This window comes from Vipera berus, assembly GCF_964194415.1.
Source record: "Vipera berus genome assembly, chromosome: 4".
Classification (NCBI taxonomy): Eukaryota; Metazoa; Chordata; class Lepidosauria; order Squamata; family Viperidae; genus Vipera; species Vipera berus.
In genome coordinates, this window is record NC_138206.1 from 3803970 (window position 1) to 3819044 (window position 15075).

A 15075-nucleotide genomic window follows, 5' to 3' on the forward strand; every position below is an offset into this window, starting at 1 on the left:
AGGGTTAAACATTCTCTACAAACAGCAGGGATTACATTTTTTTTTAAAACCAAAAAAACAACCCCCCCCCCCAAGCTTAGCTGAAGGAAATGCCCCTGTGAAAAGCTTGCATCAAATAATCAGGGTGTCAGAGGAAACAAAACAGAACAATTTGCATTTTTAAATGAAATGTTCTTAAGGAACTTGTGTTCATGCTGCTGTAAATCACTGCCTGGTTCTAGGTGTGGTGCGTTGACCAGTTTTAAATGACTTTAATGAGGTTTTGAAGATTTTTGTTTTTCATTTGCTCATCCTAGGAAGAGAGAACTTGGATCCGTGGTGAGAAATGTCAGTATAGGTAGTCCATTCGTTTAATTTAATTTAATTTAATTTTAATTCCATTTATCTCCCGCCCTTCTCCGAAGACTCAGGGCGGCTTACAAGCTTAGCAGTAGCCTTCATTCTATGTATATGCCTGCTTATTAGGGCTTTCACACACACCACAGCGGCATTATTACAAAGTCAGCTTAATTGCCCCCAACAATCTGGGTCCTCATTTAGTGACCATTTGAAATTACAACTGCACTGACAAAAGTGGTTTAGGACACTTTTCACACGGTTGCAGCATCCCCTTAGTCACGTAATCAAAATTTAGTCACTTGGCAACTGCCTCATATTTACGACGGTTGCAGTGTCCCTTTTGCCACCTTCTGACAAGCAAAGTCAATAGGGAAGGCAGATTCACTTAACAACCATATTACTAACTTAACAACTGAAGTGATTCACTTAACAATGGTGGCCAGAAAGGTCACAAAATAGGGCAAAATTCACTTAACGTCTTGCTTAGCAACAGAAATTTTGGGCTCAGGGGTGGTCGTAAGGCAAGGACTACCTGTGCTGGCCTGCTGACATAAACGTTTTGGGATTGAGAGGGTTGGGGTTTTTTTGAGGTGGGCGGAAAAATAATTCGTAATGGACTAGATGACCTCCAAGGTTCCTTCCAAATTATTATTGAGGAATTCTGGGAGTTGAAGTCCACCAGTCATAAAAGCGCCAGGTCTGAAGACCCCTGAGCTTACAGATCAGAGATGGCTCTTTCCAAGTAGGATACATGCTGGCTGGGGAATTCTGGGAGTTGAAGTCCATACCTCTGGGTTGAGAAATGCTGGTTTTATCTAGGACAGAGGTGGGGAACTATGGCCCCATAGGAATTCTGGGAGTTGAAGTCCACAAGTCATAAAAGGGCCATCATTCCCCATTCCTCATGTAGGAGGTAGGAAAATTCCTGTAGTGGGCGGGGTGGTGGTGTTGGACTAGATGACCTCCAAGGATCCTTCTCATCCTGTCATTCTATGATATATGCCCCTTGGCCATATCTTCCCTGGCATTAAAGTGGTTTCATTTAATTTTCTCTTGTATTCCCTCACTTGCCTCTCCAGGTTTTTATATAATAGAATGGGATACTGGAGTGATTGGTCCATTCCTATACTGGTTACGACGGCCGCTGGTTTCACTTACATCACAGCTTTATTGGTAAGTTTTGAACCCAGGATCTCCGGTGAGTTTTGTCAAAGCTTACACGGCAGAGATGGCCCGACGTGTCTTTTCCTGAATAAAATTAGGGGAGCTAATCATGGATTTCTAAGTAGGGGTGGGTGCAGTTTTTACTTTCTTAGATTTTAAAGGTAATCCTTGACTTACAACGATCACAACCGAGGCCAAAAATTTCCATTATTAAAGTATGAAGCGAGTTTTGCCCACAGACATTAAATGAATCAATGGAGTTGTTCGGTCCTTAAGTGAATCCAGCTTCCCCATTAACTTTGCTCGTCAAAAAAAAGGCCTGTAAAAGTGGCTGTGTGATCCAGGGACACTGCAGCCATCATGAACGCATGCCGGTTGCCAAGCGCCAGGATTTTGATCATGTGACTGCAAGAATGTGTCTAGGGAATTCTGGGAGTTGAAGTCAAAATTGCTGAAGTTGAGAAACCCCGTTTTACTCAGCCACCTCTGTCGACCTCGCCTGAATTTAGGGTTGCGTCGACAAACCAAGATTGACCTCCTTAAGGGAAGACCGTAATGGAGGTCAGAATGATCTTGATCAGGGCTCTTCCAACTTGGCTGTTTTATGACTTGGACTTCAACTCCCAGAATTCCTCAGCCAGCATGCCTGGCTGAGCAATTCTGGGAGTTGAAGTCCACAAGTCATGAAGGGGCCATAGTTCCCCCATGCTGGCTCAGGAATTTTGGGAGTTGAAGTCCACGAATCATGAAGGGGCCATAGTTCCCCCATGCTGGTTCAGGAATTCTGGGAGGTGAAGTCCACAAGTCATGAAGGGGCCATAGTTCCCCCATGCTGGCTCAGGAATTCTGGGAGTTGAAGTCCACGAATCAAGAAGGGGCCATAGTTCCCCCATGCTGGCTGAGGAATTCTGGGAGTTGAAGTCCACGAATCATGAAGGGGCCATAGTTCCCTCATGCTGGTTCAGGAATTCTGGGAGTTGAAGTCCACAAGTCATGAAGGGGCCATAGTTCCCTCATGCTGGCTGAGGAATTCTGGGAGTTGAAGTCCACAAGTCATAAAAGGGCCAAGTTGGAAGACCCCTGCTTTACACATGGGGGAAGTGTAGGCCCTTCATGACTCGTGGACTTCAACTCCCAGAATTCCTGAGCCAGCATGGGGGAACTATGGCCCCTTCATGACTTGTGGACTTCAACTCCCAGAATTCCTGAGCCAGCATGGCTCAGCTTGGAAACCATTCCCTTTCCCCTCAGCATGGCTGGCTGAGGAATTCTGGGAGTTGAAGTCCACAAGTCATAAAAGGGCCAAGTTGGAAGACCCCTGATCTTGATGGTTCTACAAAATCTTAAGTCAGATCTGGAAGGAGTAGAGAGCGATGGAAATGCCAACCCTGAAGGTTAGATTAGGAAGGTGAAATTGCACCTCAGAAAAAGCCAGGTTGAGGTGGTTGGCCCAGAAAGCCATATGGATGTTTCCTTGCATGTACCAGGAGCTGAGCTGGATTGGTAGAAGACTTCAGTTTTTGTTCTTCATAGTTGCAAAAGCGCCTCCCTGAATTAATTAATAAATTGCTGTGTTTCTCTCCCCCCCCCCTCTCCTTGTTTTCAGATTTTAGCGCTTTGTCACATAGCTGTAGGACAACAGATGAACCTGCATTGGATCCATAAGGTGGGCATTGGTTTGTTCTGTGACAGAGCTGTTGTAATATGAGAGTGTGTCTCGGGAACGCTCACAAAATGGCTGAGGAAGTGGGTGTGGCCAGTCATAAAACTCGTTTTCCTAAAGAATGAGTTCTTTACCAGCTTTCCTTCTCCTCCTCCTCCTCCTCCTCCTCCTCCTCCTCCTCCTCCTCCTCCTCTCTTTCTTTTCCTTTCTCCTTCTTTCTCCTTCCTCCTCCTCCTCCTCCTCCTCCTCTCTTTCTTTTCCTTTCTCCTTCTTTCTCCTTCCTCCTCCTCCTCCTCCTCCTCTTCCCCGCAGCTGAAGTTCCAGAAGTGGAAACCTGGCTGTGGGCTTCCCTAAAATTTTCCCACCCAACCCAAGAAAACTTTGATAGCGGCTTTAAGATCAACCGCTCTATCTCCACACAAGCTTTCCTAGCTCCAGGGGCCATAGCCAAATGACAGGTGTTAAAGTGTTTGTGAGAATGTGCATACTTCCAAACACATGGGCGCATTGACCCCTGGGAACCTCTGTTTGACAAGCCTCGCCTGTCCTGTGAAGCTGAGATCAAACCATCAACTAAATAGAATAAAATCTCTTGGCTTGCATTTCAGATCGGTTTAATCACTACCTTGATCTCGACTGTTGTTACAATGAGTTGTATAGCCCAGTTGTGGGACGATGAGTGGGACATGGTGGTGATATCGTTGCAAGTAAGTGTTTTCACTTAATTTTACACACACACACACACACACACACACACACACACACACTGCAGAGCCAAACAATATGGGGTTTTTTTGCCCTAAATTTGATACTGCCCAGTTCAGCAATTGGATGTCACACGCAACTTTCCTTAAAAATCAAATTTTCTCATTTTTTTTATGGCTACAGGTAGTCCTTGAGTTACGACCAAAATTTCTGCTGTTAAGCGAGACATTTGTTAAGTGAGTGAGCTTTGCCCCATTTTACGACCTTTCATGCCGCAGTTGTTAAGTGAATCACTGCAGTTGTTAAGTTAATAACACGGTTATTAAGTGAGCCCGGCTTCCGCCTTGACTTTTCTTGTCAGAAGGTCGCAAAAGGGGATCACAGTGACCCTGGGATGTGCCATCGTCGTAAATATGAACCAATTGCCAAGCCTCTGAATTTTGATCATGTGACCCTGGGGATCCTGCAACCGTCCTATGTGTGGAAAACGGTCATAAGTCACATTTTTTTCAGTACCGTTGTAACTTTGGCCACTAAACGAGCCTGTATCTTTCATGTTCTGATTTTTCCTTGTTGTATCTAGGGACAGGAAAGGAAGAGTGTCAAAGATAACCGTATCAAACATTGGGATTTTTTTATATGTATTGAGGAAGAGGTTTCCGGCAAAAATAGGTTTGTCTAATGACCACGTTTAACGACCATGTTTTTTGATTGATGACGGCAGCATTTGCTTAACAGCCGCCCGGACAAAGATAATAAAAAACACACTCGTCCCGTGTTGGCTCACTTAATGACCATCATTATTTATGACTTAATTCTGGGCTCAATGACTTGTAAATCAAGGACATTATCACTGTATCCCATGGTCACATGATTGATTTTCCGCAAATTTTTTTTGCCAGAAATCAGTGTTTACTTCCGATTTCCGGCAAAGGGTGCACATTGACTGAAATAATAATAATAATAATAATAATAATAATAATAATAATAATAATAAGAAGAAGAAGAAGAAGAAGAAGAAGAAGAAGAAGAAGAAGAAGAAGAAGAAGTTGGAAGGGAGCTTGGAGGTCATCTAGTCCAACCCCCTGCTCAGGCAGGAAACCCTATACCATTTCAGGCAAATGGCTGTCCAGTCTCTTCTTAAAAACCTCCAGTGTTGGAGCATTCACCACCTCTGGAGGCATGAGTTTGCTTAATGAGTTTGCTTAACGACCTCAATGACAAATGAGTTTGCTTAACAACCTCAATGTTTGCTTAACAATTTTCTCAGACAGGGTTGTAAAAATTGAGCACAGTCACATGATCACCCACTTAATAACCATCAGGACACAAGTCGAGGACTACCCGTATAACTTTACAGTAAAAGTGTTATTGATCTACTTGGCATCAGATTCCTAATCTAGAGGGCTGAAAACAGAGTACAGGAAGTCCTCGACTTACAACAGTTCATTTAGCGACCACTCAAGTTATAACGGCACTAGAAAAAGTGACTTATGATCATTTTTCCACACTTACGACCGTTGGAGCATCCCCACGGTCACATGATCAAACTTCACACACTTGGCATCTGACTCGTATTTATGACTGTCCTGAGGTAATATGACCATTTTTCACACGACTGTTGGAGCATCCCCACGCTCACGTGATCAAACTTCAGACACTTGGCATCTGACTCGTATTTATAACGGTCGCAGTGTCCTGAGGTAATATGACCATTTTTCACACTTACGACCGTTGGAGCATCCCCACGGTCACGTGATCAAACTTCACACACTTGGCATCTGACTCGTATTTATGATGGTCGCAGTGTCCTGAGGTAATATGACCATTTTTCATATGACCGTTGGAGCATCCCCATGGTCACGTGATCAAACTTCAGACACTTGGCAACTGGTTCGTATTTATGACGGTCGCAGCGTCCGAGGTTCACGTGATCCCCTTTTGCGACCTGACAAGTGACGTAAATGGGGAAGCCCGATTCACTTAAGCACGGTGTGATTAACTTAACGGCTGCAGTGCTTCACTTAACAACTGTGGCAAGCAAGGTCATCAAAACTGGGCAAAATTCATTTAGCAAATGTCTCACTTAGCCACAGAAATTTTAGGCTCATGAAATGAGGACTTAGGTGTAAATGGAAGGGCCAACAGTTGAAAATTTAATTTAATTCCCTGCAATTTTGCGGAACTGCGTTTCGGAGCCATGCAAATTCTGCTTTTCTGCCTTAATTCCCCTCTCCTCCTCTTGCTACCGTTAGCTGCCCGAGAAACAACATTTGCCTACTAATTCTTTGCAAATAATTTCCCTCCCCACTCTAGGCAACTGCTCCTTTTCTACACCTAGGAGCCCTTGTGGCTGTCACGGCCTTGTCTTGGTTGGTGTCTGGACAATTTGCAAAAGCCGAAAGAGCCGGTGAGTAGATCTGGGTTCCCATTCAGCTGGGAAAAAATGGAATAACAAGGAAGGGAGAGGACAGACAAATCACAAAACAAGGATCGCACCTTCACAGTGCAAACTCTACCTCTCTTGTTGGGGTGTTCTGTTGTAGTAGTAGTAGTAGTAGTAGTAGTAGTAGTAGTAGTAACAACAACAACAACCCGTGTCAACCATTAGTGCCAGGCAATTTGAGTGTTCAGTTGACTGAGTTTCATGTTTTATGAATGAAAGTTTTATATAATAATAATAATAATAATAATAATAATAATAATAATAATAATAATAATAATAATAATAATAATAATAATAAAGTTGGAAGGGACCTTGGAGGTCATCTGGTCCAACCCCCTGCTCAGGCAGGAAACCCTAGGCCATTTCAGACAAATGGCTGTCCAGCCTCTTCTTAAAAACCTTCCAGTGTTGGAGCATTCATTGCTTCTGGAGGCAGGGTGTTCCACTGGTTGTTGTTGTTGTTGTTGTTGTTGTTGCATCATCTCTGTTTCCATCCCTGAAAAAAGCACAGCTGCATGTAAAGTTGGATCTACCTTGGTCCTCAACTTACGACCAGTCACTTAGTGACAGTTGAGAGTGCCAGAGGACTCCCCCAGATTCGAGGTTCCAATGGTTATCCCTCCCTTCGTGATCACGCAGTCGCTTTTGGGGGGGGCTTGGCAACTGACTCATGTTTACTCCAATTTGCAGCATCCTTTGGTCCCGTGACTCCCTATTTTTGACGTGTGTGTGTCTGTGTGTGTGTCTGTGTGTAAATGACTTTTAATTTTGTCTTCAGGCAAAATGCACCCATTGCAGACGATGGGTTTGCTTAAAGATCGCGGCCTTCACTTAACGACCGCGGTGTCTGCTTTACATCCGCCCCAAAAAATGTTCTAAAATGGGTTCGGTCATACAGGTGTCTTCAACTTATGTCCATCCTGACAGAAATAATGTCAGGAATTCTGGGCTCCCTTGTAGTCGTAAATCAAGGAGAATCTACAGATAGTCCTCAACTTACAACGGTGCATTTAGTGACCGAAGTTACAACAGCCCTGAAAAAAGTGACTTACGACCTATTTTTCACACTTACGACCGTTGCAGCATCCCTGTGCTCATGTGATTTACATTCAGAGGCTTGAGAACTGTCTCACATTTATGACGGTTGATCTGCCCTGGTCATGTGTTCGTTTTTTGCAACCTTTTGGCAAGGAAAGTCAATGGGAGGGAAGCCAGATTTGCTTAACAACGGCGTTACTAAGTGAAGAACTGCAGTGATTCACTTAACAGATGCAGCGAGAAGAGTCGTAAAATGGGGCACAACTCACTTTACAAATTTCTCACTTAGCGGCCGAAATTTTGGGCTGAATTGTGGTCGTAAGCCGAGGACTGCCTACGTATCTTTGTGCTTAGAAACCCTTGGAGGTTTTTTTTCCTTTTTTCCTTTTTTCCTTTTTTTAAAAGCTGAGATTGACAAGCAGACTGAAATCCACGTTCGATTAAATCCTAAACTTTCAAGCGGAACAATCTGAAGCTGGTACTTCACTGTACGTTACCAAAAGAGAAATTTGCAGATTTTCAATTTCTGGTTTTTCTTTTCCTGCTGATTGTCAGTAAGCCAGAGACGATATTGCTTTGCTTGTTGCCTTATTCATTTTTCTCCTTTCACGCGACGCTCTTGACGTCCTCCTGGCTGGGGAATCCTATCCTGCAAATCATAACTTCAGCTGCAGTTTGGATATTTGAAAAAATGTTGTGCGAGCTTGCCCTTCGGAGGCCCAGAACTTGCAAAGTTCTCCTTGAGGCTAGAAAAACTTTGCCTGTAGCAGCACGCCGGGATCGGATAAAGTTGGGGAGGATGAAATGTCTGGAGACGAGAACAGGGAAGAAAAGAGACAGAGGCCGTCCGACATTCAGCAAATTAAAACAAGCAGATCCGGCACTTCGCACTTTCATATCAAGTCTCGCCCTCCTAAGCACTCTTGGCTGCCCCTGGCTAGTTGCTGCCACCGTAATTCCCTTTAATTTCTAATTCAGCCCGTCGGGATTGGAGCAGGAATGTTTGCGTGTGAGCGTTGTTGTTGTTGTTGTTTTTAAAAAAATGCATTAGCAAGCCTAATGTTTGCAAAAGTCTTAGCAGGTTTCCCGGGAAAGATTGACGGAGCGATGCAACTCTACAACTACGGCGACAAAAGTAAATAAATAAATAAATAAAAAAATAAAATAAAGGCTGAATTAGGTACGACTTCTCTGCCTTTGACATAATTGCAAAACCCAGAAGGTTGAGGCCTAGGTGCTCCGTCAGCTTTGCTGGTTGGCTTGTAGGCTTTTCGCTACCAAACCGAGTAACGTCATCCGTGCTGGTGAAGGTGGGGTTTGCTGCTCGCCCTGACGGCGTCGCTCTGCTCTGATTGACGGAGGTCTCCGTTGCTTCTCCCTCCAGCTTCCCAGCTGTTGATGTTTGGGACCTACTTCGCAGTGGTGCTTGGGCTGTACCTGGTGCCCCTCACCATCTCCTCCCCTTGCATCATGGAAAGGAAGGAGCTGGGGCCCAGACCGGCCATCCTTGGCCACCGAGGAGCCCCCATGGTAGGTAGGCCTCGTTTCATTCTCTTCACCACCCCCCACCCCACCCCAGCTTGAAGCACAGACTATTGAACACCCTGTCTGGCCACATACCGTTACATATTAATGTGATTATATACTATTATATACCATCATATGCTATCATATACTATACTATTATATACTATTATATACTATCACACTATTCTATCATATACTATACTATTATATACTATCATACTATAGTATATACTATCATACTATACTAGTATATACTATTACATACTATCACTACTATTCTATACTATCATATACTATACTATTATGTACTATCATACTATAGTATATATTATTATATACTATCATAAAGGTAAAGGTAAAGGTTCCCCCGCACATGCGTGCTAGTCGTTTCCGACTCTAGGGGCTGGTGCTCATCTCCGTTTCAAAGCTGAAGAGCTAGCGCTTGTCCGAGGACGTCTCCGTGGTCATGTGGCCGGCATGACTAGACGCCAAAGGTGCACGGAACCCTGTTACCTTCCCACCGGAGTGGTCCCTATTTTTCTACTTGCATTTTTACGTGCTTTCGAACTGCTAGGTTGGCAGAAGCTGGGACGAGTAACAGGCGCTCACTCTGCTACGCGGCACTTGGGATTCGACCCGCTAAACTGCCGACCTTCTGATCGACAAGCTCAGCATCCTAACCCACTGAGCCACGGCGTCCCTTACATATACTATCATACTATACTAGTATATACTATCATATACTATACCATTATATACTATCATATACTATGCTATTATGTATTATTATATATACTATCATACTATACTATTCTATACTATCATACTATACTATTCTATTCTATACTATACTTTTGTTGTTGTTGTTAGCTGCGAAGTCGTGTCCGACCCATCGCGACCCTATGGACAACATTCCTCCAGGCCTTCCTGTCTTCTACCATCTTCTGGAGTCCATTTAAACTCACGCCTACTGCTTCAGTGACTCCATCCAGCCACCTCATTCTCTGTCGTCCCCTTCTTCTATTGCCCTCGATCTTTCCCAGCATTAGGCTCTTCTCCAGTGAGTCCTTCCTTCTCATTAGGTGGCCAAAGTATTTGAGTTTTAGCTTCAGGATCTGGCCTTCTAAAGAGCAGTCAGGATTGATCTCCTCTAGGACTGACCGGTTTGATCGCCTTGCGGTCCAAGGGACTCGCAGGAGTCTTCTCCAGCACCATAGTTCAAAGGCCTCAATTCTTTGGCGCTCAGCCTTTCTTATGGTCCAACTTTCACTGCCATACATTGCAACTGGGAAGACCATAGCCTTGACTATACACACTTTTGTTGACAGGGTGATGTCTCTGCTTTTTAGTGTGCTGTCTAGATTTGCCATGGCTTTCCTCCCCAGGAGCAAGCGTCTTTTAATTTCTTGGCTACAGTCCCCATCTGCAGTGATCTTGGAGCCCAGGAAAACAAAATCTGTCACTACCTCCATTTCTTCCCCATCTATTTGCCAGGAATTGAGAGGGCCAGATGCCATGATCTTGGTTTTCTTAATGTTAAGTTTCAACCCAAGTTTTGCACTCTCCTTCTTCACCCGCAACAAGAGGCTCTTTAGTTCTTCTTCACTTTCTGCCATTAGAGTGGTATCATCTGCGTATCTTAGGTTGTTGATATTTCTTCCGGCAATCTTAATTCCAACTTTTGATTCATCTAGCCCTGCCTTTCTCATGATGTGCTCTGCATATAAGTTAAATAGGCAGGGCGACAGTATACAGCCTTGCCGGACTCCTTTCCCAATTTTGAACCAATCAGTGGTTCCGTGTCCAGTTCTCACTGTTGCTTCTTGACCCGCATATAGGTTTCTCAAGAGACAAATAAGATGGTCTGGTACTCCCATCTCTTTAAGAACTTGCCACAGTTTGTTATGATCCACACAATCAAAGGCTTTAGCATAGTCAATGAAGCAGAAGTAGATGTTTTTCTGGAACTCCCTAGCTTTCTCCATGATCCAGCGTATGTTGGCAATTTGATCTCTAGTTCCTCTGCCTCTTCGAAATCCTGCCTGTACTTCTGGTAGTTCTCGATCCACATACTGCTGAAGTCTAGCTTGTAGGATTTTAAGCATGACTTTACTAGCATGAGAAATGAGTGCAATGGTGCGATAGTTTGAACATTCTTTGGCACTGCCTTTCTTTGGAATTGGAATGTAAACTGATCTTTTCCAATCCTGTGGCCACTGTTGAGTTTTCCAAATTTGCTGGCAAATTGAGTGTAGCACTTTTACTGCACTGTCTTTTAAGATTTTGAATAGCTCAGCTGGAATACTATCACCTCCACTAGCTTTGTTGTTGCTCAGCTTTTCTAAGGCCCACTTCACCTCACATTCTAGGATGTCTGGCTCGAGGTCAGTGACCACCTCATTGTGATTATCTGGGACGTTAAGCTCATTCTTGTATAGTTCTTCTGTGTAATTTTGCCACCTCTTCTTAATCTCTTCTGCCTCTGTTAGGTCCCTGCCATTTTGGTCCTTTATCATGCCCATTTTTGCATGAAACGTTCCCTTCATCTCTCCAATTTTCTTGAAAAGATCTCTGGTCCTCCCTATTCTATTGTTTTCTTCTATTTCTTTGCACTGTTCATTTAAGAAGGCATTCTTATCTCTTCTAGCTATTCTCTGGAATTCTGCATTCAATTGGGCATATCTATGTTTTTCTCCCTTGCCTTTCGCTTCCCTCCTTTCCTGAGCTATTTGCAAAGCTTCCTCAGACAGCCATTTTGCTTTCTTGCATTTCTTTTTCTTTGGGATGGTTTTGGTTGCTACCTGTTGTACAATGTCGCGAACCTCTGTCCATAGTTCTTCAGGCACTCTGTCTATCAGATCTAATTCCTTAAATCTATTTGTCACCTCTACTGTATATTCAACAGGGATATGATTTAATTCATACCTGAGTGGCCTAGTGCTTTTCCCTACTTTCTTCAGTTTAAGCCTAAACTTTGCAAGGAGAAGCTCATGGTCTGAGCCACAGTCAGCTCCTGGTCTTGTTTTTACCGACTGTATAGAGCTTCTCCATCTTTGGCTCCAGAGCATATAGTCAATCTGATTTCTGTGTTGACCGTCTGGTGATGTCCATGTGTAGAGCCGTCTCTTGGGTTGTTGGAAAAGAGTGTTTGCTATGACCATCGTATTCTCTTGACAAAATTCTATCAGCCTGTGCCCTGCTTCATTTTGTACTCCAAGGCCAAACTTGCCTGTTATTCCAGTTATCTTTTGGCTAGTATATACTAATTATACTATTATATACTATCATAATATATACTATTATATGCTATCATATACTATACTATTATATGCTATTATATACACTATCATACTATACTAGTATATACTATCATATACAGTACTATACCATTATATATTATCATATATATTATCATATATATTATCATATCTATCATATATAAGGAGCCTTGGTGGAGCAGTGGGCTAATGCCTCCTTAAGTAACACCAGCTGCCTGCAATTAGTGCAGGTTCGAGTCCCACCAGGCTCAAGGTTGACTCAGCCTTCCATCCTTCCGAGGTAGGTAAAATGAGGACCCAGATTGTTGGGGGCAATTAAGCTGACTTTGTAATAATGCCGCTTGGGGTGTGTGTGAAAGCCCTAATAAGCAGGCATATACATAGAATGAAGGCTACTGCTAAGCTTGTAAGCCGCCCTGAGTCTTCGGAGAAGGGCGGGATATAAATGGAATTAAAATAAAATAAATAAAAAATAAAAATATACTATGTTATTATGTATTATTATATATACTATCATACTATACTAGTATATACTATTATATACTATATACTATACTACTACATAGGGACGCGGTGGCTCAGTGGGTTAGGACGCTGAGCTTGTCGATCAGAAGGTCGGCAGTTTGGCGGGTCAAATCCCGAGTGCCGCGTAACAGAGTGAGCGCCTGTTACTCGTCCCAGCTTCTGCCAACCTAGCAGTTCGAAAGCACGTAAAAGTGCAAGTAGAAAAATAGGGACCACTCCGGTGGGAAGGTAACGGCGTTCTGTGCGCCTTTGGCGTCTAGTCATGCCGGCCACATGACCACGGAGACGTCCTCGGACAAGCGCTGGCTCTTCGGCTTTGAAACGGAGATGAGCACCGGCCCCTAGAGTCGGAAACGACTAGCACGCATGTGCGGGGGAACCTTTACCTTTTACCTTTTATACTACTACACTATCATATACTATACTATTATATACTATACTATTATATTACATATTATCATTTTATATACTACACTATACTATACAGCTACACTATACTACACTATACTATACTACACTACACTATACTATACAGCTTCTGCCCACCTAGCAGTTCGAAAGCACGTAAAAATGCAAGTAGAAAAATAGGGACCACTCCGGTGGGAAGGTAACAGCGTTCCGTGCACCTTTGGCATCTAGTCATGCCGGCCACATGACCACAGAGACGTCCTCGAACAAGCGCTGGTTCTTCGGCTTTGAAACGGAGATGAGCACCGGCCCCTAGAGTCGGAAACGACTAGCACGCATGTGCGGGGGAACCTTTACCTTTACCTTTACCTTATTACCCAGTGGTGGGATTCAGCCGGTTTGCACCACTTTGGCAGAACCAGTAGGTAATTTTTTTTGTTGCCCGGGCCCACAATGGACTTCCGGAAGCAGCATCCATACAGAGAACCGGTAGTTCACCTATTTGAATCCCACCACTGCTGTTACCACGACACTATACCATACAGTATTAGTATTAATATTAATAAGGAATGTTGTTGTTAGCTGTGAAGTCGTGTCTGACCCATCGCGACCCCATGGACAACCTTCCTCCAGGCCTTCCTGTCCTCTACCATCTTCTGGAGTCCATTTAAGCTCAGGCCTCCTACTTCAGTGACTCCATCCAGCCACCTCCTTCTCTGTCGTTCCCTTCTTCTCTTGCCCTCAACCTTTCCCAGCATGAGGCTCTTCTCCAGTGAGTCCTTCCTTCTCAATAGGTGGCCAAAGGATTTGAGTTTTAGCTTCAGGATCTGGCCTTCTAAAGAGCAGTCAGGGTTGATCTCCTCTAGGACTGACCGGTTTGATCGCCTTGCAGTCCGAGGGACTCGCAGGAGTCTTCTCCAGCACCATAGTATAGTAAAGTATAGTATGCTTTAATATTGATAATGAATTAATATTTTCATATTACTTTATCGAAATATAAAATAATTTTAATCGATTTTAACTTTGTATGTTAACTTTGTATGTTATGTATTTTTAATTTTTCCCTGTAAACCGCCCTGAGTCCTACGGGAATAGGGCGGTATACAAGTTTAAATAATAATAAATAATAATGAAATACCAAGAAAAATGAAAATAATGGCTAAAAAGGGGAAGAGGAAAAAGTGTAAAGGGGAAAAGAAAGAGAAAAACCATTGACTTCCGACTGGTTTGGGCGCCGTAGAATAAGGTAATGACATACAACCTGGTTAAGATATTGAAACTGAGGAACTGGAGCAGTGAGGTTGTGCGTTCTGGCAGTCTACCAGAACACACACACACACACACGTAGTTGATTGGCTGGCGTGTCTGCTGACACAAAGGTGATAGATATAGATGATAAGCAGACAGATAAGTGCAAAACTATCATAAGCCACTTTTTCCAGAGCCGTTGTAACTTCAAACGGTCAAATGAACTGCTGTAAATGAACTGCTGTAAGTTGAGGACCAGCTGTAACAGCACAATGGACACTTTGAGAAATTAAAACGGATCTTCTGTGCTGGACTCTAAGGGACGCGGTGGCTCAGTGGGTTAGGTCGCTAAGCTTGTCGATCAGAAGGTCGGCAGTTTGGCGGGTTGAATCCCGAGTGCCGCGTAGCAGAGTGAGCGCCTGTTACTCGTCCCAGCTTCTGCCAACCTAGCAGTTCGAAAGCACGTAAAAATGCAAGTAGAAAAATAGGGACCGCTACGGTGGGAAGGTAACAGCGTCCCGTGCACCTTTGGCGTCTAGTCATGCTGGCCACATGACCACGGAGACGTCCTCGGACAAACGCTCGCTCTTCGGCTTTGAAACGGAGATGAGCACCGGCCCCTAGAGTCGGAAGCGACTAGCACGCATGTGCGGGGGAACCTTTACCTTTACCTTTACCTCTGTGCTGGACTAGGAGCCTCCCTCCGTCTCCCGGTTTACAACTCAGCTCCTCCT

At 43.9% G+C, this 15075-nt stretch overlaps 1 protein-coding gene across 4 annotated transcripts in view; it reads left to right on the plus strand.

The window, feature by feature from the left end:
- GDPD5 (glycerophosphodiester phosphodiesterase domain containing 5) overlaps positions 1-15075 on the plus strand; it is a 76334-nt gene that overhangs the window by 29538 nt on the left and 31721 nt on the right. For all 4 annotated transcript variants that reach the window (XM_081327838.1, XM_081327835.1, XM_081327837.1 and 1 more), the window contains 5 exons: positions 1419-1512; positions 3110-3169; positions 3775-3873; positions 6188-6281; positions 8740-8885. In XM_081327838.1, coding sequence (XP_081183964.1) covers positions 1419-1512; positions 3110-3169; positions 3775-3873; positions 6188-6281; positions 8740-8885 — 493 coding nt within the window. The remainder of the gene's footprint in view (positions 1-1418; positions 1513-3109; positions 3170-3774; positions 3874-6187; positions 6282-8739; positions 8886-15075) is intronic.